Raw genomic sequence first — 27,944 nt, 5'->3', positions numbered from 1 at the left:
GAGATTTTTTTTCTAGTTACTTTCAATCTGATATATTGAATTATTGATATATTGATATATCATATCATATCATTATATTGATATATTTTATTATTAATAAGTGGATGACAATTTATATTTCTGCATTTTTTCACTAATCTATTTATACATAAATAGATTTTTTATTAATGTAAAAAAACATGAATTGAGTGAATTCTAATAGTGAATAATTGAAACGATTCAATATCAGATAATTTTTTTATAAATTACAAAAACATGGCATTACTCTTAGAATCGCAAAAAAAAAAAAAAAAGCTTCAGAAAAGATTTTATCATCATATTTATTATTCTGATATATATATTCTTGCTCGTAAGAATAATAATTTTTATCCAAAATTAATGAATTATATTTTAAAATTTTTCGTTTTATTAAATAAAAAAACTTATTTTTAGAAACTTATTTTTTAGAAACAAAATTACTTATCAAATAATTTTTAATAATATCAAAATCTTCTAAGAGAACAATATATATTTTAGAAATCAAGATATAAAAAAAATATCGTATTATATAATTTTTAGTGATTTAAAATAATAATAATAAATCAAAATAAAATTTTTTAAAAATTTGAATGAAAAATTGATTTATAATTTTTTTATTTACAATTTTTATCTCTAAAACCTTTGATTTTAAAAAAGAAAATATAAATGATTAATAGAAAGAACCTTGGAAATCGAAGATCAAGAGTATTATGTATCTCCCACCAAGTAACGAATACTCTCAAATACTTGTTAATGCACAGGCTCTGTTATTGCCCCTTCCTCGATAGAGTTTGCAGAAGGTTCGATCCTTGGACACTTTCTTATAAATGAAGGTTGACCATTAGCTTGTTTCTCATTTAACGCTCCATCCCTCATAGTCAGAGGGATCTATCTTCATGTGTACGTTCGGCCACGTACAAATATTTTCGATCTCTTTGTTTTAATGTGTCTGTGCACAAGTGATTTACTAATTATTTTATTCTTTCACATTGAATGATTAAGATAAATAGGTAAGTAATTGACGATAATAAATAATTAATTATAGTAATTGAGATAAAATCGAATAACACATAAACAATATTTATGAATCATTAACATGGTCTAAGAAATTTAAAAAATATTTAGGTTAGAATTTTGTTATCTGAAAAAATTTTTTCGTGAAGAATCTATGGATAGATAGTAAATGCAATTGGAAAAAATATTTCAATAATATATTTCAATAAATTAGTGAAAAAAAAGTTTAGAATTTTAAAGACTTATAATATTTATCGAGAGAAGTAAAAAATGTATAATCAATATAAATCTTATAATCAGTTATAATCGATATAAAATTAATTTTTATTATTTACGAATATTCAATGTTATATAATATAACATAAACTCACATTTATTTTAATAAACATTTTTTATATTTTACTTTCATTCTAAAATAAAACTTGTGTATAATTACAAATCATAAATCGATTTATATCATCAATTATTATTAGTTTTTCTACATCGTATTATAAGTTACGCATTTTTTTATCCTTTCTAGTTTTCAAATTAATTTTTTTAATTACGTTAAATATATTGCAAAAGTATTATACTTATTTACAATATTATAATGATCATAAATAATAAAAATTTAAATTATATCCTTTGTAAAAGTATCAAAAATATTAATTTAGTGGATTTTAATAAATGCTTCAATAAAAAAAAGTAAAATAATGAAAAAAAAAATTAACTCAATTTTCAATCAAAATAATCTTTTTGTAATTATTAATAATTAAGTATAAAAATTCAATGACATGAATAAAAAATTATTTATTACAATAAGTAGTGTTTAAGAATAACAAACGCCTTTCTACACATAATAATTATACATGTGCCATATAATTACGAACACGAGCGTTTTATATTCCGGAACTCATTCCAAACGTACGACTCACATACGGATTTCTTACAAAAAGCTTCGCGTTTCGTGTTTCAGACTAACCTCATGAGTTGAATGATTTACGAGGTATATATAAGATGTCTTATTTATTGCATGTAGACACGTGTGAAATTTTATTTTGTTTCATTATACATTGCTTCATTATTTGACATTAATGAACATAAACATATAAACATTATAATATAATTTGTTAAATTGAGATACATTAAGAGAGAATTAATTGTACACATAAATTCAAATCAATTTTCTTGAAAATAAAATTTTCAATTTTTATTTATATTCTAAAAATTAATGATTCAGCAAAATTATACATATATTTTCATTTCAAACGATCTTCAAAACGTAATAATACAATAAAATAAATACAAATATCAACAAATACTACATAGTATGTTGTTCTTTGTTTTTTTTAATACTGTATTAAATAATCTGTTGCACATTCAATATAGTTATAGAATTATTTACCCATCTGAATCAATTATAAAATATTATGTATATTAAGATACCAATGTGTAGGTGCAGTAAACATCTAATAGATCAAACCGCAATTTCAACATTGTTTTGCAGTGTTTGCGAAATATCTGTTACAAAAAAAATATAAATCAGACATGCTATATAGATCACATGACAAATGTGTATCAAATAACCTAATCCTAAGTTATCTATAATATGACAATTGTTATTTTATTTATTATATCTTTGAACAATTATATTTTCATCACATAGGATGAAAATATGTTTTCAAAATGATAGAATCAAATATCGTTGAATTATGTATGTATGAAACTTTATTTTCTCATTTTATAATAATATAAATATATCATCTCTCACGTAAAGCAATAACTTGAAGACAAGTCATACGTGTTTACGTCCGATAAAGATTAAGTATATACAATAATGCAGTTAATGTTTGCAATTTTGGCATTCTTAACCGATGCAGAATTATCAATTTCTAAAACTGTCTCTACAAAGTCAATATTTCGTGATTTCTTTTTTTTCTAATTTATTTTCATTTAATATTCAATTGACAAATATTCCAATTTTTAAAATATTTATCTACATATAGTTGATATTTCGCAAATCCCATCTTATGCATTATTGTATATATAAATAACAAAATGCAGACCTACCTTAAAAATACCAAAACATATAATCGTTAATTCACTTATTATTATTCAAATAATAAACATTTGCAAATATCTATGGATTAGAATTGAATTACAAATAAGATTGATCGTTATTCATATCATTATAAATACCGGTGATTTTATAATAGTAGAAGAATTTATAAGGTGACTTAATGGAGAGGGTCTGGTGTATTCATATCCAATCACCAATCAGCATTCTTGACTACTGAGTATACGCCCATAAGGCTCGTTCAACCTTCGATTTATCATCAACCAGTAATTACTTACAGAAAACTATATTACGCTGTCATCGTGCCACCGTTGCTCTTATTTTTTATCTCTATCAAATTCCACTTTTATAACATTAATTTAAGTTCGTAGTTTTACAGAAAAAAGAAAAAAGGATCCCATACATCCGGTTGTTCGAATTGCAAATCGATTCTGTTTCTTTATCGATTATGCAATTCCTCCTCGATGCTTTACGATGAATATGTGAAACGAGATAAATCGATATATGTATAGTAGATCGATGTATTCTTGATGACACTGTATAAACATTATTAAATCATTAATTCAATGTATTTTTGATTATCCAAATGAAATATTATAAATGAGAGAAATATTATAAATAATTTTGAGGTTAACTGGTTTGTATATCATGTTTTAATCAAAAATTATTCTGGCCAGAATTAAATATTTATAAAAAAAATTAATTATCAGTTAAATTAAATTTAATTTTGACAAATTCAAATACAATTTTAATAAAAAATAGATGACTTTTTATTCTTGCGTCTCAAATATAATTCTAAAAAAAAAAATTCCCTTCAAATCAACGATAATAATTAATCAGTTTAGGTTGACTTTACAATCAATTTTCTCCATTAAAGGATTATCTATGATTGTTTAAAAATCCAATATACCACGATCTCATCTTCAACAAGTTAATAACATATGATTATAAAATGCATCAATGTATATCATGTTGGCCGGAATGTTTAATTGGCGTAAAGTCATTATGAATAATATGTCTTAACAAATCATTAAAACTATAATCATTGTAATCAATCACATGCGAATATAAATTGGAAGATAAAATATATACGTACGTATAAATGCGATTTTTTGACAAAAAATATCTTCGTTATGAAAATATAAATTCAAGAAATTCTGTTCTCCATTATTTTTTTTATTTTAGAATTAAATTCCGATAATGAATGAAGATTTGAAAAAAGCTTATGTTCTATTAAAAACGTGTTATATTGGAAAATTTCGTAATAAAAATTTAATACACTCATTAATAGAACAATTAATTAGAATTAATTAAAAATTTCAATGTAAATACAATTGAAAAAGAAATTCCAAATTTTTTATCCTGTAATTCGAAATGGAAAGAAAAAAGATCATCTTTAGAAAAGAGATAGAAATACATATTCACCAAATTCTTTTACCAATATAGTATTAAGGCACAATTATCACGAGTGATGGAATTAACATTATTAAAAGGATAATATTCGTTACGTCTCAATGATTTTGGCTCAAGGTGACCAAGTTGCATGATACGTGCTAGAAGTCTATGGATAAGTGAATTGACGTTTCTACCAAACATTAGCTATTCACTCGTTCAATAATCAATACTTTAGCTCATATTTTTTTTCTTTTAAAAAATAAAAAACTTGAATGATCTGGTATCAACGGTGTTATAAATATAAATTGCATCAAACGTTGAACTTGATAAATAAAAAACGTCAAATTAATTTTAACAGCTTTAGTCTTTCCATTTTCATTATATGTTGTTAAATTCATGAACTGTACATATAAAGTAATATTATATGTACATGTGTTTAAATTATATTTTTACTTTACATATAATTACATAGCAATATAAACCAGACAAGCCTTGAATAAATAATCCTTATTAATGTATTTAGAATGCAATTGATTATATACGTATATATTAATAATTTTTAATTCTAATACATGAATAATAAATTATTTTTTTTAATTTCAGATTCATTATCGATTAACATGGTATATCTTTTAATGATTATTTAATAATTTTTTTATTTTTTTTTCCATAGTGGAAACACATCTTATAATCGTAATTGAACAATTTTATTATTATTCTGAATTCTATTTCAATTTTATTTAATTTTATATATTGATTAATAAAAAATAGATGAAATTTATTATTGATACAATAACTTAACTAGATAATAACTTAGGTCATCAGTTTAATTCGAATTAAACCATCATGTAAATTATAAATTTATATCAAATTTTCAAATTTCCATCATTATCAAATTCTTTACTTTAACTAATTGTGATCCCTATTAATAATAAATTTACTTTATTCAGTTGTTCATAAAAATATTGAAAATAAATAAGTGAAAAAAATATTCAAAACAATTCATTTTTATCGTAATCATTAATCTTGTTGCGGAAATTTTAATTATCATTTATAATAATTCGATATAAAACTTTGCAATAATGGACATATGAATATGGAAAAAAAAATAATGATCCTTAGGATTTAATACTTACGATAGAAGTTGAAGATATCCATTGCCAATCATACATTTATAATCAAATGGAAATATTTAAAAAACGATGAGAGATAATTTTCACAATACTTGTATATATTGATGCATTGTACAATTTACATTTAATGGCAAGGTATATATCTATTTTACGCATGAAATAAAAATATTAAAATACGTGAAAAGATATATTAAAATTTGACTCGAATTATGTAATTTTTTTTTATGAATGTATGTAAATATTTAATATGTTTAAAAAAATATACGTGAAATGTTTTTCACAAGAAATAGCTAAAAAAAAAAATATTATTAATAGCATCATGATGCAATGATGATTCCATTTTTATTTTTATTCCTTCGTTTTATCCATCGTTAATTATGATTGTTTAATAAATAAAGAGAAATTTAATTTTTCTTTCTTTTCCTTTTTTTCAGAGCACAATGTTGAGCACAGTAGCACAGAAATTGCAATTCTTGTACAAACCGTATGCGTTGGCCATAGTTTCAGTTGGATACGTACTTGGAGAGCTAGGTCATTACTTAATTGGTAAGTAATGCACATTCAGTTCCGCTTCTTATATTTCCTTTTCCTTAAAAAAAAAAAAAAAAAAAAAAAAAAAAAACTAAATTATCCTCGTAAAATCGTCAATTCGAGATATAATTACGCGCAACATAATTCCGAGATGGATATCTCGATATTTTTCCTTTTCTTTCTATTCTCTTGGATTCTTATATATTCTTGTATACAATGTAAATTCTTACATGATAAACGCGTGTTTATCAACATGCGGACATAATTGGATAATTCACAATAAATTACAGAGAATGCTCATTATCAGTGTAATTTCCTTATCATTTTGAAGGTGTCACAAGCAAGGCGACGGCGGAGGATCTCCACTATGGTGATATTTCTTGCCAATTAAACTCGACCACGTTAGCGATTGTTGATCTACCGATTCAGTGCGAGGTTGCCAAAAATGAAAGTTTGTAAGTATCTTCTCGTACCTTTTTAAACATTTATTATGATACATCATGAAATAACTCGTTTTTTTAAATTTTTATCAAAAAAAGATATAAAGAGATATATCCTGTATATTATTATATATTTATTAATGGAAAAATAGAATAGAAACTTATACATCTATTTAACATTTCTACTATTAATTATTATGCATGTTACATTTGTGAACTCGTGTATCCGTTTTAACTCTGATCGAATTAGAACCAACTTAGATAACATTAGAATGTATCTTATTTTACAGTTGTGTGTCCCTGGAACTGAATGGGACCAGCTATTGCGAGTGGAACTATAATGGCCTTGGTCTCGACTATCAAATACTTGCTGGTCCGAGTTTCATCGCCGTTTTCACGGTTATAGGTGTCGCTTTAGGTATTGCGGCCGATAAATACAATAGGTACACTTTATATGTTATTTATAAAAATTAAATTATTGAGATATTGAAATGCCTTTAAATATTGGTTAAAAATTTTATTAAAATTCTGTCTCATTTAAAACAACAATTATAAATATTTCCGTTCGAAGTTACGTGATTTTGTTTTTGTAGTAATGCTCATCGCATATCGAATATACGTAGTAAACATGTTAATAGTTTTTTTTTTTTTTCTTTTCTTCAATCAAGATACGTTCCAATAGATATATCAACACGACTAGAGTTTCGTCATTTAAGTCTTTCTATACTTGCTGGTGGACACTGTAGGCGTGGATATATCCGTTACTACTACTGTTATCGTTACTACTACTTCGTAAAGAGTTTAAAAAGATTGAATATCGTATACCGTTAAATAGAATAATGTTAGATGAATAATTAAACATTTTTTTTTTTTTTTTTTTTGCGCGCACGTTACTCGATGAATATTCTTGGAATAAAATTAAAATGTAATTGCGAGAGAGAGAAAAAATTGATGGAATGAATCGGATTTTTCGAAATGTCATATACAAAGATACAAATCGAAACATTTTCGAAATAAAAAGAAAAAGATAAGATGATTAATTAATTATTTTAAATATAGTTATTTAAGATGAGTTAATATAATGAGTTAAGTTAATATAAGAATTAGAATTTCAAATTGAAACATTTTGAAAAATATAGATGATGAAATTTAAAAATTCAATGCAAATTTACACTATTAATGAAACATGAAAGATTGAAGCATAAAAATTATATTTTTTTAATGTTTTTTTTTTTTTTTTCATTTTCAGAGTGAGATTATTAACCATTTGTACGCTGGTATTCAGTATCGCTATCGTTTTAATGGGAGCAGTAAAAGAATATTGGCAATTGGTTATTCTACGTATGGTTTTAGCAGCAGGGTAAGCTGGATGTAAAATGCTTCTCTTCTTGAATTGGATCTGTGGCGTTCTTCATCTTCATTACCTTCAAGTATCTTCTGGCAAATGTAATTGCTCGCTAATTCAGTTTTTATACAGTCGAGATTGCACAAGTTGAAAAAAAAAAACCGATTATGTCTTTTTTATCTGTCTCAGTTTTTGTATCCATTAAATATTTTATTCGTGACAATGATTGTAAGAAGAAAACGCTAAATTATTCATCATTTTACCAACATCTATCATTTTATATTTTACTATAATCTTAATATATTCTGTGTACAAATAATGATTAAAGAATTCATCTTATTTTTCTTTATTTTTAGTTATATATCTGTTAATCTGTATTGATGATCAAATTTCAAATTTATTCTTTTTGACATCTAACATCTGTCAGTGAAGTTATTGAATTGATGAAACAAGGAGGAGAAAACATACTTTCTTTTCTTCCTTTTCTTGCAAATCTTTTTTGCAAATTACAGCGCCACAGATCCATTATTAATCATGATCTAAATTATATAATATAAACATATATATATATATATATATATATATATATAAAATAAATAAACAGGGAGGCAGGATGCAATCCCTTGGCTACGGGTTTGCTTTCCGATTGGTTCCCAGAGGAACAAAGAGGACTGGTTATGTCAATATTCAATTGGGGCATTTACGGTGGTTATGGCATTGCATTTCCGGTTGGCCGTTATATTCCAGGATTGAACATTGGAAATTTGGTATTTTCATATATATTTTCTTCAAACAAAAAAAAAAGGAAAACATTAATTTTATTTAAACTCATGATTTGTTTCATTCAAAGATTAACATCTTATTAAGAAAAGACATCTTATTAATGTAAGATACTTAAACAGGGTTGGAGAGCATGCTACTATGGAGCTGGTATAATCGGATTGATTATAGCTGCTCTTACTTTTACTCTTTCTGAACCGGAAAGGAAGACGATAGGCGAGGAAGGAGCAAATGCCGATGGGAAAAAAGTACCAATTTGGAAAGTGATCTTACAACCGAGGATAATATTATTATGCTTGGCTGCCAGCATCAGACATTGCGGTAAAGGGCAATACCTTGACGCGAAGGATTGAAAAATACATTCTTCAAGGGTATATTAGAGTCTATCTGGTTACTCCAGAAAAATTTCTGAGTATTATATATATAAATATACACTTACATTCATCTCAAAATTCACTAATTTTCACTTATTGATCTTACACATTGTCCTCTTTTAAATTATAATATATTATATATTATAATTTATTATATTTATATAATAGCTTATAATATATTATAAGCTATTCTTTTGAAAGAAGAGTCTTTTTTTTAATATGCTAACTTATAACTGTTCACAAAATGTAATTGTAAGATTTATTTTCATTGATCATTTAAAGGAAACTTTTCATTTCCAGGTGGTATGTGTTTCGCCTATAATTGCGATCTCTACTATAGAGATTACTTCCCCGACTACGATTTGGGCTGGTGGTTGTTCGCAGTTACTATAGTGATCGGTAGCATCGGTGTTGTGGTTGGTGGAGTAATTAGCGATAAATTCGTCGCGAAAATGGGTATTAGATCGCGGGTAGCTGTTCTAGCCATTAGTCAAATAATTGCTACTCCGTTTGCCTTTGGCTCTGTGTATTTCAATCCTTTATGGGCTATCATTACTCTTGGAATTTCCTATTTTTTTGGTAAATTCATTACTTTATTTTAAATTTTAATTTTAATATTTTTAAATGTTATAGAAATGATTCAATTAGCAAAAATAATTGAAATATCAATAATCTTTTTAAATGAAATTCTTATATATATAAAAATAGATATATCACTTACATGTATCTCATATTGATTGCAGCCGAAATGTGGTTTGGAATCGTGTTTGCAGTGGTCGTAGAAATAGTTCCTCTTCACTTTAGATCGACCACTGTTGGTGCTTTCTTATTCGTTATGAACAATATCGGTGGAAATTTACCGATACTCGTCGAGCCAACCAGAATGGCTATCGGTTTCCGAGAATCTCTTTATATTTATTACGCTGGTTTCTATGGTATTAGTAAGTATTTTAGAAATTCAATTATTAAAGATCAAGATAATTACATTAACATATAAATTCAATATATAATATATTATATTAAACAGTTATTTTAATTTAATTTAATTAATAAACATACTTTAATTGCTTTCAGGTTCTATCATGTTCTTTCTGACAATGTTCTTGATGGATGGAGCCGTTAAAGAAGAACCAAAGACGGAAATTAACAATAAACTTGGATATGATAATAACATATTCATTAACGACGATGGACGAGTATCGACTTTAGAACTTCCACGATTATATCCACCACCACCGCATCGATTTGAAAATTCTAAGTTATAGAAATATCATTTCCAAAAATTTCAAGTTGTATATAAATGATCGTTTGTGAAATGAAAAAAATCCATTTGTGAATTTAAGTGACTGTAATATATTTATTTGAATTAGTTTGATTTCAATGATAATTACATTTTGATTCTTCTTTTATAAAATATGGAATTACATAATATTCACAATTTTAAGTAATAGAGATTAAAATGTTCAAATGTTTTATAATTAATATTTTAAAAGATTTGTAATAATTTTAATTTTATCATTTTAGTGTTGATTCTAAATTTAAAGTTAAAATATTATATAATATAATTGATTTTGAATATTGTAGAATTATTTTTTGATAAAAGAAGTCCAAAATAAATTTTTATTTATTGTTATATTATTAAAAAACAACTTGTTAAATATACATATGTTTATGTGTTTTCATACAAAAATACAAGTTCGAACATATACACACGAAGAACCATCCGTGTAATATGCGGTATATGATAGATTTATCATTATACTATTTTTTTATGTACAAATTATTTAATATAAATAAAAAAGATCTTTTATTTGTAATGTACAAAATAGTCGGTAAACTATCCTTGATACTTCAAGGCTCGATAGATTTATGAAATATTATTATTATTGTTTGTATAATATATTTAAAGATGTGTATGTATATATGTTTTATATACATATATTTATTTATGAAAATACTTTGAAAAATTTATCAATAATAAATAGTTCAAGTGTTATACGCTTAAGTGTCGTTGAATAGTTCCCCATTAAATCGTGCCAAATATTTCACACAAAATGTTATTTAATGCGCAAAAGTAATGTAATATTTTGCGCATCGCATGATATAACTCACGTGATAATATTGTCATCACGTATTCATCATATATTGGTGTGAAATAATTCAATTATGTGATCCAATAATCAAGTAGAGACCACAAGTATATTTTTTACACTCATGCATATTATACTGAAGTTCATAAATATTGTTTAAACCAATCGTATTGAGTCAAGTTATAATGTGATTTTAAGATTATAAAGAAATTTCAAATTTTAAATATGTTATTGTAAATTTAATGTGGACGAAAATTATTGTTAGATATCTATTATGACTTATATATATAACTTATATATATAAATAAGCAAAAAGTTTATAACAAATAAATAATAATCTATTTACAATTGGATAAAGAAAACAAATGAATTCAGTTAATGGAGGAATAAAGAGACTTGGAACTTATTATACTGTTATCCTAGTAGATTCTAAATCGACTAGATCAATCAATACTTATGGCCTCTATTGTAGTTTATAAGCATTATTTCTATTATAACTATTATTATATTCTAGTAATTATATGTTTATGCGAACACAATGATGCATGAAATTGCATGTATTATTTTATAGATGTTGTGGTGAAAAATATGTCACCACTTGAATAAAAAAAGAATCTATTTATCTTTGATACAGCCTCATTGATAATATTATTAATTTAATTCTATAAATTACGTAATTAAATGTTACGTACATATCAAATAACTTATACATATACATAATACTAATGATATCTCATCTTAAAAATGAAATAAAACAAACATAACAGTTTGTCTTACACAAATTTATCTGTGTATTTCATAATTCACGATCCTTGACATATTTCTTGTCTTATTGTGATTATTTAAAAATTTGTTAGAGGAATTATTAAAACATTATCTCGTATAATCAATATTGCAAGATCTAAAAAAATAAGTCAAATAATTTGAAAATATATAGTATACATTAAAATAAACAAAATAAAAATGTCTATTATAGCTATCACTTTTCTCAAAATTTTCATTTTGCCCGTTTTCTCTAATAATGATTTTTATCTTTCTAGAAAATTATTTAACGAACTCTATATATTTTTAAATTATTTGACCATTTTCTTTAACCATATACAATTAATGCTTTTCGTTCAGTCTCTATCTACCAACATCTTATCTGAAATTCTTTCACAAAAAAAAAAACAATTTTAAAAAGATATATAATTATAATTGCGTATTAAGTACTTTATAAAAGACTATATTACTAAAAAACTACTTTTCAAACGAACATCAAACTCTTAGGAACGTCATGGATACGCGTCAACATTCCTCCGTCGAAGTGCTCGAAATCTGAGTACTTGCTCCGCTGGAGAAACTGCTCCTACAAGTTTCTACAACCAACGCCGTGTCCGGTACTTGAACAAATTGAACCTTTTCCTTCGGCCATCGGTTCCTTCCATACATACAATTAAATATATTGTATTTATGATCTACCTCGAAATGACTAAGATTACTACTATGCCGTCTTTTCAACACTTTTTTAGCCATCAAGCTTCGATTATTTTTATAGGACAGTTCTCTCCTGAAGCAGAAGAACCTCCTCAATTCACGCTTCACTCGTTTTGAACGATATCCGAATAACAATGGACTAATATAGGCGGCCAGAATGAAGAAACTGGAGGCCAGTATGTCGTATTTGTGAGACAAATGTTGGTCAGTGTATCGAGGTAGATTTTTCATTACCAACAATATTACATATGGCGACCAACAGGTCAGACCCATCACGATCACCAGAGCGCTTATTCGTGCTGCTCTGGTCTCTTCTCTGTGCCTAAATATAGAACCATTGCTTATCCGGTCTTTCAACGAATTTATGTAGCTCGAGGTACTCCTCACGCTTGACACGCGATGCAAGCTATCGTTTTTACTTGGAGCCGGTGTAATCGTCACTATTGGCGTCAGCAGACACGAGGACGATTCTATAATAACATTGCTACCGTTATTATCTTTCTCAGTCTTGGTACTATCTTCACATGTGTTCTGCAAAGTGTCTTCTGTATTAAAGAACGTAGATAATCTACGGTTTGATCTCACCTCTGAAGGACTCGCTGATATTTTAGAATCTCCTTGGTTTGATAATTGATTTGTCAAGTCATCGTCTACTTGCAATATATGTTCCTCCCTTTGATCACTAATTTCATGAATTACTTTTAGCTCGTTTTGCTTGACTTCATCATTTAAACTTTCTTCTCCTTCCATTTGAAAAATTTTCAATGAATTGTCATCGCAAAGAGCTAAGGGCAATTTTTTATCATGAATTTTGTTCAAATTATCAAAATAATCGAAACGAACTTCGTTTTCAGTTTCATTGCTTTCCTCGAGATCCAAACTTCTTGACATCCAATTATCCGTCACTTGTTCATCTTCTTTCAATGATTTGTCATTTCTTTCAGATTGCTCCCGATACTTATTTTGATCAATTTTTCCTTCAATTACTAAATCACCGTACAAATTATCATTCTTACAATTTTTTTCATCATTCGTAAATCGAGTCACCTCAACGCTTTGTAAATTGACCGTGAAGACAATGCCCGAGGATGCCTTGTCCTCTAAAGGAGGAGAAGATTCTTCTATATCCATGGAAGATGAGAATGATCGTCTTCGAGATAATTGACCAGTCGGTTGCATAGTTTCGCTCGTCTCATCTATCGACGATAAACTCGATATCTTCGGCAACTTGCGAAAATCCTCAACGGTATCCGTCTGAAGACGTTGAAGCCTAGGTGGACCATTTTGATCTTCCGTGAAACTGGACGACGATAATATAGGCCTAGATCCACTTTTTCTAGTCCTTTCCGAATTTCTATGCGCAGCCACGTAGATGCTAACATAAATCCAGCAAACAGCAACAAATGGGATGAAATAGGCGAATATACTGTACACGATAGCGTAGACAAAGCCGTAAGTAATTGTATCATTTGTAAGCGTATCAAAGATCACAGTAGTAGTAGTAGTAGTGTTCTCTATGAGATCCATATTTTCGTCGAGTGTGATAGATTTGACAGTTTCCATTATTTCAGAAATTCCATTCAGATCGTTGGTGTTGTTATCCAATATGGTAACTGTTGATTCTGTGTTTGGGAAATCGAAGGAAATATTGGAAGACAAATTTTTGTTCCTGAATATGCAAGATTGCCAGAAACTTCGAGGGTTTGGATTGAAAAATGCGAGGAAGCCAAAAATTATAGAGATGAACCAGGTTGATATAATCAATATTCCAGATTTCAGTTTGTCCACGCGAGCTCGGTAACGTAGAGGATCTACCACGGCAAAATATTGATCCACGGCGATCAATAGGACTGAAAAGACCGAGGATGTGGTAACAACAGCCACGCCACCTTCTGATATCGCGCAAATACTTCCAATGGATTGAGATTCGACTATGAAAGAATTGGACGACGTCGAGGCAGCGTCCATAATTAACAATGGATTCATGATGGCGCATACCAACAGGTTCGACACTGTTAGATTCATGACAAACCTGAAAATAATATATTTTAGAATCACAATATTAAAGGAATTATGCATAACAGTATTCAAATGTTTGTACGTACATCAATACAGTAATTGTATAATGATAAAGTAGAAACGAACCTGTTGGAAATAGTCCGTAATGACGGACGTATAAGGAATGCCAATAGAAGCGTGACATTTAGTAAGAAACAGCCGAAAAGGACAAAGCTCCAGGCTACTATAGCGTGATTATTCCACCATCCTTTTAGATCTCCTAGATCTGAAATCGATCCTTCTCCGACGATGTCTGGCAAATCTCCAACCATTCATGTATAATAGATATTACACAATTCTGAAACGATAAGAATTTATAAATGTCAATTGGATTTGTATTATTCAAAATTGCGATATTACAAAGGTCAACAGAAAAATAAAATGAATATCTACATTCATGATTTTTCGTCTTGCAAAATTATCTTGCAAAATAATTATTTCAAATTATTCATTTAATTATTATTTCATTGTTCGATTAAATTATTTTGCTTCTTTACTATATTAATACTTAAAGTATTAAAGTTTAAATTTTTTATTATAAATATATGTATTTATATATTTCAATGAAAAAAATTGCAATTTGCTTGTTATCGATAGTAGAAATGAATGGAATTAAATGAAAGAGAAAACGGAATCGAAAAATAGGTCAAATTTTTTTTTTACAATATCACGCATAACCTCAATATGTATGTAATATGACAACGAGGTGTTACCGTCAACTTATATTTAGACTTAACGGATTTTCCCGTAGACACGTGCTATAGAAATATCTGTGCAGTGCACGGGATAAGAACTGTACATACCTTGTGCTCGATTATTGTTACATTGACAGCCAAATATGATCGTAAATGTTTAATTTAATATCTTCTTCCACTTTTGAAAATAGTTTTATCAAGATTTTAATGAAAACTAAAAAATATATAAGAACATAATTCTTTTAAAGAAATGAAAAAAATCTCATAACAAAAGAATAAAGTATTTCTCATAATTGATGCAGTTACTTAAGATCATTCTTACTCAAGTTTTTTATATAATTAGATCATACAATCAGGAAATCATTATCGTCATTAAATGATGCGTTTGAATAAAATAATTAAAATAAAATAATACAATCTCTAATAATTTTCTAAGATATCTGATCCGTCTGATTAAGATGTCAAATATCCAAGATATTTGAGTATTTTATTATAAGTAACGAAATTTAATTTTATTAAATAATGTATTGATTCATTAATAAATAATTCGAAAATAAAAAATGCATCATTCACGAAAATTATAAAAATCTTTCTTTTTGTTATTTCATATTAAAATAATATTTATTAAAATAAATTAAACTTATTTGAATTATATGATTCAATTACAGAGAATTAAAATATAAATATATTATTCGAAATAAAACAAACAAAAAAAATTACAGTCTTAAATTTTAATGATAAAAATAAATATATGCAGCTATAATCATTTAAGGAGAATATAATTGTTTGACATCATAGTTCAGGATTTTTAAAAAGTTTTGATAAAAAATGACCCAATTTTATTCAATCATCCATTAATTCTATGTTAATGAAAAAAAAAAAATTCTAATCTCTGATTCGCATGATTTATGGTGATTATAGATAATAAATTAATTCGAAAAAAAATAGACTTCGTAGAAAAATTCAAACATCTCCAATGAATTATTTAAATTTAAAAAAAAAGCAAAATATGTAATAAAAATGAAGATTGCTCGTTTCATTCAAGAAAAAAATAGATAAAAATGCATAATCAAATATTACTTTTTTCATAGCGATTACGTATTCTTAGAAGATACTGATTTTTATCTATTCTATCTATTTTATCTAGAAAATAAAGAAAGTTCAAAAATAATTATACTTTTTTTTATTTTTGTTTATAATAAATTTTCAAATTCGTTTTTTTAAATTTTTCATACCATTATTTTATTTTATATATACATATATTTTTTTTTTAGTTCTTTATATGATTTTATTTAGAAAAAAGAAAATTAACGTTTACATTAAAAAAATGAAAGAAAATAATTATAAAGATATATTCTTACTTGAGTTATGCAAGTAATTAACTCTACAGTAAATTTTCAATTGGTTAATTCTGGTTAAAATTGGTTTATTCTACATATCGTAAAGATAGATATTCTGACATAATTCGTTATTCATGGTCGCACAATATATGCACGATATGCTAAATTCGCATCAATAGAATTTGTTTTAAAACGAAAGAAGTACTGGTATGTTCCATTCGGCAACTACTCATTCGTCCGTAACGTATATGTATAAGCTGTAAGATTAATGCCGATAAATCACCAGTTGCAATCACTTTTATTACTACTACCACATAAAAACAATGTATATCTAAATATAGCTGGAAAATTAAAGCAGTCAGGTTAGGAAGAGCTTAAAATTGTGCAGATCATTACGCATGCGTGGATTCGAAACGAATGTCACTAAATGTAAACTTTATTGACTCTCATTTTCAGATAATGAAAATCACGTGAGCAAAGAAATATTAATATAATAGTTGTCTAATATACTTGATCGATCATTTTTTCAGGCATGATACATGATAAATATATATAAATTCACAATTCAAAACAAACATATGCAAAATAAAATTCTAATTCCATTTAATTTTTGCTAATAATAATCAAAGAGATATAACATCTAATGAAAGAAAAAACGAGAAAACACAAGAGCTCGAACATTTGAAAAAATTTCAATATCTCTGTTTTAGTGTAATATTAATATCTTCAAGATAAAATAAACAGTTTTTACGCAGATTAAATTTTCATATTAAAACTTATCTCTCTGTAAAAAAAAAAAAAATCGAAAAAAACAAATGAAATATCATTACGATCAAGAAAAAAATTAAAATTCGAATTTTTTTTAAGCAATTAGAAACATTAATTATATAACAATAATATATATAACTTTTAAAGTTTTACAGCAATACTATATTTAAGTATTTATAAATAATTATTTCTTTCTTATCTATTTTTTTCTTATAATTAACATTGATTAAAAAATAATTTTATCATCTATACCAAAGAAGAAACTCAGAATATTATTCATAGCAGAATGCTATGAAAGAAAAAATTTTTTAAGCAATTTGCAAAAAATAATATAATAATTTCTATACTATAAAATATATTATGTATCTGCACTAAAATCATTTTTTCAATTCAACAGAGATGAAGTCCAACTGATTCAAAAATTTCGCAAATATTTTTGAAAAAAAATGATCAAATAATATAATAATATCAAATAATAAAAATTCAAGTAATATAAATTTAATGATAAAATTAAAAATTTCAAATATATATTTATATTCCTTTTTTAATATCAAATTGTATTTAATAATAATTTTTTTTAAATTTTTCCATTCGATTTGTATAAATCACGAATGAATAAAATGGAAATTACCACGATTCTATTCGATTATATATATATATATATAGATAATCCTAATAGATAATTTCAGATCAACTGTTGATTTATATTAAGTAAGACTCAATGTATAATCATTTAATGACATTTTAAAGATAAAAGAAGAAGAAAAATTCGATCGTTTTTCAGATTATTATTCTTTATCGACATTAATGGAACACGTGCAATTCATTACTATAGCTAAAATTACTCGAGATGATAAATCGTGAAAATTACAGATCACATGCATCGCTCGAGTATGAAAGAATTCTTACTGTATTTGCACTATATATCGTCGTATGCATATATTAACGATACATTACAGAGAGATACATTACAACTAGAAAATATAAAAAATATTTACGTAGATAAATAATTAGATTATATAACAAATAAATTATTATATTTTAAAATGAACATAACAGTAATGATAAGCTAAAATAGTGATTAACTTATGACTTAAAATAAATTGAAATATTGAAGATATAATAAAATATTTCGCGTCGAGAAAAAAAAATGCATTAATAAAAATTTTCTTATTTATTGAACAATATAAAATTTTTTTTAAATTTTATCATAGCGATTTCGACAAAGAAGAGAATTTTTCTTTCTATATAATAACGTCATAGACAAAAAAACGTGGTTTTCCCATCGCATTCATGGCATTAAAATAAAATAATAGATAACAAAGGCAGATAAAATTCCCAAAAAATATGTCAGTATTTTTATAAATGTCGTGATGAATTTAGTCCAAGCAAAAAACCAGAAAACGAAAAAAAAAAAAAAAGGAATAAAAATATTCGTTTTTAAGGACGTCAAGTTGTGAAAATATGCGAATATGTTTTTATATTGTTTAAAAATCACGTTGAATTGTATATCCACATTAAGCACTGTGTTGAGAAATTTTTTTAAAATAATAATTACCTCGAGGGAATTCCACAAAAAAAAAAGCTAATATTTATATATAATCTTTTCTTTCTTTAATGATCAATTATATTTTTAAAAATTATATATAATACATAAAAATTACAATTTAATATTGATTCATATCAAAAAGTAATTTTTATTTTTTATATATTTATATATATTTCATTCATTTCTTTTTTATATTTTTTATAGAATATTGTACAATGTAAATACATTTATTTTCATAAATACAAAATTTTTTTTATTTATTTTATTTATTTATTTAATAATATATTTGTATTTACTTAACTTTGAAGTTAATAAATACAATTGCATATAGCTTAAATTACATATAAAATTATTGATGATGAAAATAATAATAAAAGAATATATAAAAATATTTAAATAATATAGATTTGTTGTATCCAAATATGAACAAAACAAAAAAGAATGAAAAATAAAAATTTTTATTACCCATATTGAAATTTGATTAAATGGTTTTTAAATTTAAATCTCTTCTAAATTCAAAGCTTACTAAAGATTAAAATGCAAGCTAACCCCGAGAATGATTTATTGCTTTGTTATCTGATGAGCGTAAAGTATATTCTCAAGTATACTGAAATCTTATCTGGGTTTCAAGTTTTCGTACTATAGGCACACTGTATTGCATAAATATGTATATATTGTTGCTTGATGCGGGATAAAAATTTTAATCAATGTAAACAAAGTAATATTTATATTATTTTTAATTATTTAAATTAAAAAAAAAATTATTTAAACGGTACATTAAACTAAACACGATTTATGTTTCTCTTCGTAAAATTTACAAATATTTACAAAATATCATCTTCTTCTTTAATATTACAATTAGCAAATTTTCATGTACATATAGTGTTTAAAAGGTTTGAAAAACTTTTAAAAAAATTGTTTTTATGTGATCTGATAAAATGAGAATCATTTTACATTTTACAAAGTAAGTAGTGATTAAGTAAAAAAATAAATAAGTATAAATATGATTTAAATATTTTTTTTTGACAAAAAAATATCTCAAAAATTGAATATATAATCAATATAAATGGAAGAAAAAATAGGGTATTTTATATTTCGATAAGAATTTTTAATTAAACGTGATTATATTATATTATTGATTTCTGGAAAGATTAATTTGAATAGATATATCTTTTATTGTCATATTTCTTAAATAAATTTCCTAATGAATCAATTTGCATATATTTATATGATAAAATCAATTATTATAATTATTATTTTTATTACAAGCAACCAACTTTCCTTGAATTTGAAAAGGACGAATTCAATTTTATGAAAAGGCGATACGCATGAAACAATAACAATAAATATTTTTCAGCTTATCCATTACCATAGACGTTTCTCCTCTCAAGTCTAATTAACAATTCTATCGAATTTGTGTAAAGAACACGGTATAAAGAATTTCTCGTGACGTAGATTCGATGAAATTTGCAAAATCGTTATACATAAGTAACAATCGAACAGAGATAAGAGAAACACGGTTCCCGACTATTCGAGACAACGTGAATCGAGAGAAGATAACCTTCAATTTTTTCGCTAAACAACAAAAATGAAATTGTTCTGAAATGAAATCGTTTCTTTAAAAATATTTACACGACAAAGATTGGATAGATTAATACTGAAACGATCTATGGCCTATGACAAAATGACCGACAGTCATCCCCACCACTCGAAGATAGAAAGGTTAACTTTTGATTTTTTTTTTTTCTTTCAATAATTCTTAATCTATATAATTTTTTTCAAAAATGTAGTTTATATAAATTAGGATTTCTACTTCCGGCTGCGTTTAAATATCGAAAATTAGACACGTAAACGAGTGAAAAAGAAAGAAAGAGAGATAAATAATACAAGACAGACATCACGCTGTGCTTTATACGGGTTCCTGGTTCATACACCGCGCATAATGACGCAAACTTCAGTTTAGAAGGTTTTGACGTTATAAACAAGTTGAATCAAAAGTTTTACACCTTGTATCCAATCGTAATGTTAAGCAAATGAAAAGTTATATTAGTACACGACAAATATGTTCAAGAATATGTATATATGCCAAAGTATTCATGCCTCGAAACGCATCGAAGAAAAACTAACCAAACTACGTAACTCGTTAAACTTTTCGCATCCATGAACAAAAATATCTTATGTATCTTTTCTATTAAAAAAAATGACATATAAAAATTCACATAAAAATCATTTTTTTTTTTAAATATTTTTCTTTTATATAAAATTTCTTTTATATAACCTAGCAGCGATTTCCAATCTGTGGATTCTGAATCGTTTTTTATACTGTTATTTTTAATTAGAAACTATGAATGAATTAAATTATGTGAATAAAAATTTTATCAAATTTTTTAATACTTAATTATATTTCTAATAATTAATTATTTTCTATAATTAATTATATAATCAAGGTTTGATAAATTTATGTCTATATATCTTCTCTTATAGACTTTGAAAATTAACTCTAAACGATTTTTTTCCAGCAGTTTATATTTCTCTTGCAACAATCGATCTCATATACATATTATTATACCATCTATTTTCGGACATCCTGTATACATATTATTATGCGTATAGCAACTGTAATATAACGAACTGTTAGCCTGCCAACTCATCGGTATACATGTGCGGTTTCAAAGTCCTTTTCTTTTGTCGAAAGATATGGAGAGAGCATGAATAAATCATTCGAACACGAACTGTTAATTTTAATATGATTGCAGGTTCAAAGCGAATAATATATCAATTTATATCAAAGGATTACATATAGATTATTTAATATTATATCATCGGTGTGATGATAATTTAACAATTTCTACATTATTTTGATAAAACATTTTTTCATTAAATTTTCCAAGTTTATAATTTTTTGATCGATAAGTGTTTCTTTGATGAAATTATATACGCTTGAGTTGAATCATAGTGAAATCAAATTTCGCAAGATTAAACTTTAAGATTAGTTGAAAGTATGTCAAGTATGTATTAAAACTGTTATAAAATCAAAAGACTTATGGAAGAAATATATCAATAAATTTTTATTATTACAACTAAAAGAGAATATATAATTTTTGAATAATCATTCCTTCCAATTTTGTCTTACATATATTCATTCTTTCAAATACATATATTACATTATATATTTACATATTTATATGTATAAAAAACTTCACATTAAAACGAATATCAAGTTAATAACAAATATGAGACACAGACATAAGACAAACATTAAACGATTATTTTCCACTCAATAACAGTTTGATTGTTATAAGATTAATCTCATTATGCCCATTTAGTATAAAACAAAACTAAGTTGAAATTTGATTTTGTACATTTGACTATCCAAATATACATATTAATTTTTGATTATATAACATAAAATCCGTGAAACATATAAGTAAGATATTTATACATGCTGTTCATTAATTTTTGTTATTCATATTATAAATGTTTCATCAGAAACATTTATAAAAATGCGAATTTTTTAATCTTGGAAAGTTCCTTAAACTCCATATCCTCGATTTCTGATAACTTTTAACATTGGTGACATATTTTTAGCAGATCAACCAATCCTTTTTCCACTTTTATCTGTACTAGAATGGAAGTTCTTGTTAAAGCCAACCGATATCTGATATTTTTTAACCTTTTGCACCCGAATAATGATTCATGCCGTTTATAAAAAATCATTATACAATTTAAATAACGCCTTGCAGACAGTAATTAATATTGTACAAAACGTAATATTATCTAAAAAATAGCAAAATTTGTAAATTATTTAATTATAAATATTAAATTATATAATTATAAATTATTTAAATTATATATATATATATATATATATATATATGTAAGCTGAATCATGAAAAATATAGACATAGAGACCTCTTTATTTATCGATTCTGTCATAAAACTTCTCAGAAAGAAACTATCTTATTTGAAAGAAATTTTTTTCAAAACTATTTCTTTTTAAAAAATGTTTCATCAGTGTTTTTTTTTAAATAGCACTATATGGTACTTTTACTTGTATTTTTATTTTATTATAATTGATATTAAAAAAGATTCATCAAACAATTATTCTATAAAAGAATTTATACAAATAAATTCTTATACAAATAACATTTCTTAATATACTTTTTTTTTTTTTTTTTTTTTTTTTATTCGATTCAAATGAAATTAAACGTATCGATGAAACTGTGATATTTTCAAAACCAATATTTCTTCAGAAGTTTATTCTTTTAATGCGCAAAAAGCAAACAGAACGTCAATTTTTAACCAATCTGTTACTTTAAATATATACGTTGTAAATAATGGTCACGATTTCGGTCACGAGGATCTGAATCAGTGAATTTTACTTCTCGAGTGTATTCAACAGATTCGCGAATTCACGGATGATAATTATATTTTTTTTTTCACTTTGAAAATACTCGTGATCGGAATGAAGGAAGAAACATAACAGAAGTTCTAAAGATTTATGTTCGTAAACGCATCGTTAGAAAATTGTAAAATAGTTAAATGTAAGTAAAAACTTTAGATTTTATAGTTTCCGGATTGACTCAGCTGCTCAGTTTACAGTGGATGCATTTCCTAACAAAATAACATTGTGAAGAACACATTAAAACAGTTAAACAAATAGACTTTTATGAAAGTGACTATATGTATATATATTAAAGTTAACAAAGTGAATAAATTTATCATGAATAAAGTCCAAAGAATGTGTTATTAACATTCTGATATGATGGTTGCATTTTTTCTGACCTAACCTATATCATTGCATTTTTATTAGTTAAATTAGATAAATAAACTAGATATATATATTATGTTATGTACATATTTTTAACAATACATTTCAAGCTTATTAAAATTTTTGACAAGTTCTCTGAATATATATATATACATATAATATATAAATGAATAAACTCATTTTTATCTAAATAGCAAATCAATGATAATGGCATTAGATAGAACAATGAAATTGGAAACATATTGTTTTAATGGAACTTTAGATTTTAGAATAATACATTATGGTAATTTTAAACTTACTTGAGATGTTTTTCATTCTGTCAAGTTTAGTTACATATTTTGCATATACTCTGCATGCATTTCATTTAGATATACTATTATTTGTTAGATAAATATTTCTAATTTATTCGTCAGGATATTAATTAGTAAATATATTCATTGTAAACAATCTCAAATAAAAAGTGTTTTTTATTCTTCACTATTTAATATAATTTACTTTATAATAATATTCTAACAAGAGAATAATATGAATAAATTAATTAATTCGTTATATATATTAATTCGTTAATTAATATAAAGATAATTTTTTTTTACGAAAAAAACAATTCATTTGCCATTTTGCACCCATATTTAATTCTCGCGTTTCAATGGCTGAATTATTTTTACTTAACAATCGGTGATAATACCAATAAAAATTGAAATTTAAATAAATTTATATTTTGATATGGATTATTTTTAATCCATTTATCCACAGTCCGTATTCTGTGTAATTAATTTAAAAAAAAATTTCAAAAATTTATTCTAAATTATGATATAAAAAGTTTCGATATAAGAAAATATTAGTTAATCATATTGTTTTGTGATTAATGATCAGGTCAAGCTGTTAGTATAATCTTAAATGTAAATAAAAATATTAATATTGTAATAAACGTAATATCAAAGCAGCATATATTATCGAAATTTTACTATTGAATTACAAAAATTTTTCGAATTTATGAATAAACTAATCGTTTTATTCAAATTCATTGAATTTTTTCAACAATTTAAACGATTGATTTAATCAATCATACAACGCCTACTAAAATGTTGAGTAATCACCTACTCTTTCAACTATGACGTTCACTATGGAGAATTTTTAATTATACAAAGACAACAAAAAATTCTTTTTAAATATTATAAAATTCTGTAATAAAAAAGAAAAAAATATTTTACAAATTATAAATTATAAAATAAATAAGATAAAACAAGATATTTCGAAAAAAACATTAAAATAAAACATTAAAAGAAATAACAAAATTAATAAAAAAAACTATTCTATTTCGATATATTATCTCAAATCATTCTAATTTGTAAATAATAAAATGATAAATTAGAAATCTTTATATTTGAGATTACGTTTTATATTAAATTGTATTCAAAAAAATGGAAAAATAAATTTTAAAAATTATTATTCTTTCAAAATAAATTTTCTCCAAGAAAATTTGTCTTCTTGTTTTATCATCTTTTTATGTCTACTAATTCTATTTTTTCTACTTATTCTATATCTATTCATAGAAAATTTTATTAAAAGTAGAATTTTTAACGTAAGTAATATTTTTATTAAAAACAAATGAGATACATAAAATTATACTTGCATCATTTGCGATAGATATGAAAATTTTTATTATATTTGCGGCAAAATGAATTATATTATGGTAATGGTATAAAATTATTATTTAAATCTTTTTAATTTACTTATAAAATGTTATTCATTTTATTATAATATTTTCTTTATTAAATGCAAGAAAATTTATTAATATTAGTAACTTATCATTTATGATTTATAAAATTTTTCTAATAATATTTACAATTGTATAAAAAAATAATAATCATAATTTGAAATCATTTAGGAATTATTAAAAATATTATTGAGTTCTATTTTTTTTTCTTAAAAATCCTATTTTTCTTCTTCTTTAAATATAAATAAGATTCAAATATTCGAATGTTTAAATTCTATTAAAATAAACAAGTTGCATATTACTCTCTAAAATCATTTTAAAAACTGAGAATAGCTAGTTAACAATATTTAAAAAATTAAAATATATAAAATATAAAATAATATAAAATAATATAAAATAAATACAATGAAAAAAAAAATATACACAAGAAATAAATACTCCGTATATTTTTTCATTTTTTTTATTATATGAACTCTCTATATAAGATCTCTCAATAATAAAACAAGAAATATTCAACCATTGAATTTCCTCAAATATTTATGTAAGGCAACATCAAATTATTGTTTGTGTGTGTGTGTGTGTGTGTGTGTGTGTGTGTGTGTGTGTGTGTGTGTGTTGTGTCATTCAGTAGAAAAGTAAAAGTAAACACTCACCGAACAAAATTCCTTGATCAAGAGAAAAAATCAATCCATTTGAAGTAGATTTCAATTGGCGTATAATTTATGGACCCTTTTAACAATTATATCAAGCCAGAAAAGTGAGTTTATTTCAAACTTAAAAAAGAGTTAAGTTGTCAAACGGCATCGCCAAACACAGATTCTGATTGAAGTTTGATACACCACGCATATTTCCATAGGAAATATATCAACAGCTAAGTGTAAAAAATAAATAATTTCGCATGTTAATCCACCTAGCTAAAGCTGCCTATATATGATAGATATAAACTGCAGCATGAAAAAACATTCTATCGCGAAACAAACGTTCCTTCCCCCGTGGCAAACTGAAGCGAATTGCGAAAGATTCACGAAATGAACAGTTCTTACCTCGTTTTAGCCGAACTCTCCCGATTCATTGGTCGTTACTATGCTGTGATTGGCTCATTTTCCTTTTAATTCACTGGACAAAATCTTCTTTCTATTCTTTTTTTTCTGTATTTATTATTAATAATATAATTAAAAATAACAATATATAATAATATATAAGACTGATAATTTCGATAATTTCAATTTAATTTTTAAGCTTGTACAATCTTTATAAAATTTTTTACTTTTTCTTTTTTTTTTTAATTAAACAGTAATATAAATAAATAACATATTTATACAAATATATTAAATACGAAAAATGTATAAAATATGTGTATGAAATACATTATTTTATTTCAAAAAAATTCTAGTTTAATTTGTTTTTAATATAATAAAGTTGATTATTAAGATTTTCTTGTTATTCTTTTTTGAGATATTATAATTATGATTTAAATATTTATTATTTTTTATTTTAAAATACCAATATGTTTCACGATATAAAAATAAATTAATTTAATTTTTATATATAAAGTATCTTAAAAATATGGGAATACCTATTAATTGAAAAATCTTAAGGTAATTTCAAATACTTTCATTACGCCTTTGTTAAGAAGTTATTAACAAAAAACATTGGCCAATCACAAAGCACGTGGTCTAGTCAAGTCGCGATTGTAGCGTTAGTTATATACTACCGATCGAACACAAACAAGTTCAAACAATATATGTTAAATATAACAAATATTTTATTATCGATAAAAAATTATATCAAATTATATCACGAACACTAAATAAACTATAATATTTAATACACTTTTTTTGATATATATTATATGGATTTTCTTATTCATGCTTGATTGGCAGTATATAACCAACGCTACCGTCGTGGCTTGATTAAACTATGCGCTTCGTGATTGGTCAGTATTTTTTTATTAATAACTCATTAACAAAGTCGTAATGAAAGTTTTTGCAAAATTATTTGAAATTACTTCAGAAATCTTTAATTAATTTTTATTCCCATATTTTTAGAGCACTCTATATGATAAGATATACTGTATTCACATTCATATGTAAAAATTAATTAAAATGAATGATAAAAATATTCCATATGAAACATATTTTATATATTATACTTTAATTATAAATTGTAAACAACTTAAATAACTTTTAATATATTTTAAATTTTTCATATTTTAATTGCAATTGCATTCTCTCTCTTTCTCCCTCCCGCCTTCTAACTATTTATTTCTATCTATCTAAGAAGATATTTTTTTAATAGAATATTTATTAAAAATATTTATAACAATCTATGATTGATAGTTATAAATTATATATTTATTATAAATATTAAATCATATGTTTAGTGAAAATATAT

At 24.7% G+C, this 27,944-nt stretch overlaps 2 protein-coding genes across 3 annotated transcripts; one reads left to right on the top strand and one right to left on the bottom strand.

Moving 5' to 3' along the window:
• Nucleotides 1–868: 868 nt before the first annotated feature.
• On the top strand, nt 869–12,346 carry LOC412925 (D-galactonate transporter). The gene is made up of 10 exons (XM_396376.7): nt 869–1,028; nt 6,051–6,162; nt 6,479–6,602; nt 6,878–7,030; nt 7,837–7,947; nt 8,537–8,699; nt 8,835–9,033; nt 9,387–9,665; nt 9,830–10,027; nt 10,161–12,346. Exons 2-10 carry the CDS (start codon nt 6,057–6,059, stop codon nt 10,349–10,351), a joined length of 1,524 nt encoding a protein of 507 aa, XP_396376.2. The 5' UTR covers nt 869–1,028; nt 6,051–6,056; the 3' UTR covers nt 10,352–12,346.
• On the bottom strand, nt 10,689–26,700 carry LOC100578696. 2 transcript variants are annotated; one of them, XM_006558613.3, is made up of 4 exons: nt 26,594–26,700; nt 26,204–26,421; nt 14,798–15,008; nt 10,689–14,684 (listed from the first exon to the last, which is right to left on the bottom strand). In XM_006558613.3, exons 3-4 carry the CDS (start codon nt 14,980–14,982, stop codon nt 12,464–12,466), a joined length of 2,406 nt encoding a protein of 801 aa, XP_006558676.2. In that variant the 5' UTR covers nt 14,983–15,008; nt 26,204–26,421; nt 26,594–26,700; the 3' UTR covers nt 10,689–12,463. The 2 variants fall into 2 exon arrangements, with proteins under 2 accessions (XP_006558676.2, XP_016773287.2); XM_016917798.2 differs by lacking the exon at nt 26,594–26,700 and adding an exon at nt 15,514–15,619 and having other exon boundaries at nt 26,204–26,587.
• Between the last annotated feature and the right edge of the window lie 1,244 nt (nt 26,701–27,944).

This window comes from Apis mellifera, linkage group LG1 (genome assembly GCF_003254395.2).
Source record: "Apis mellifera strain DH4 linkage group LG1, Amel_HAv3.1, whole genome shotgun sequence".
Lineage (NCBI taxonomy): Eukaryota > Metazoa > Arthropoda > Insecta > Hymenoptera > Apidae > Apis > Apis mellifera.
This window is presented reverse-complemented; position numbering and strand designations above follow the sequence as displayed.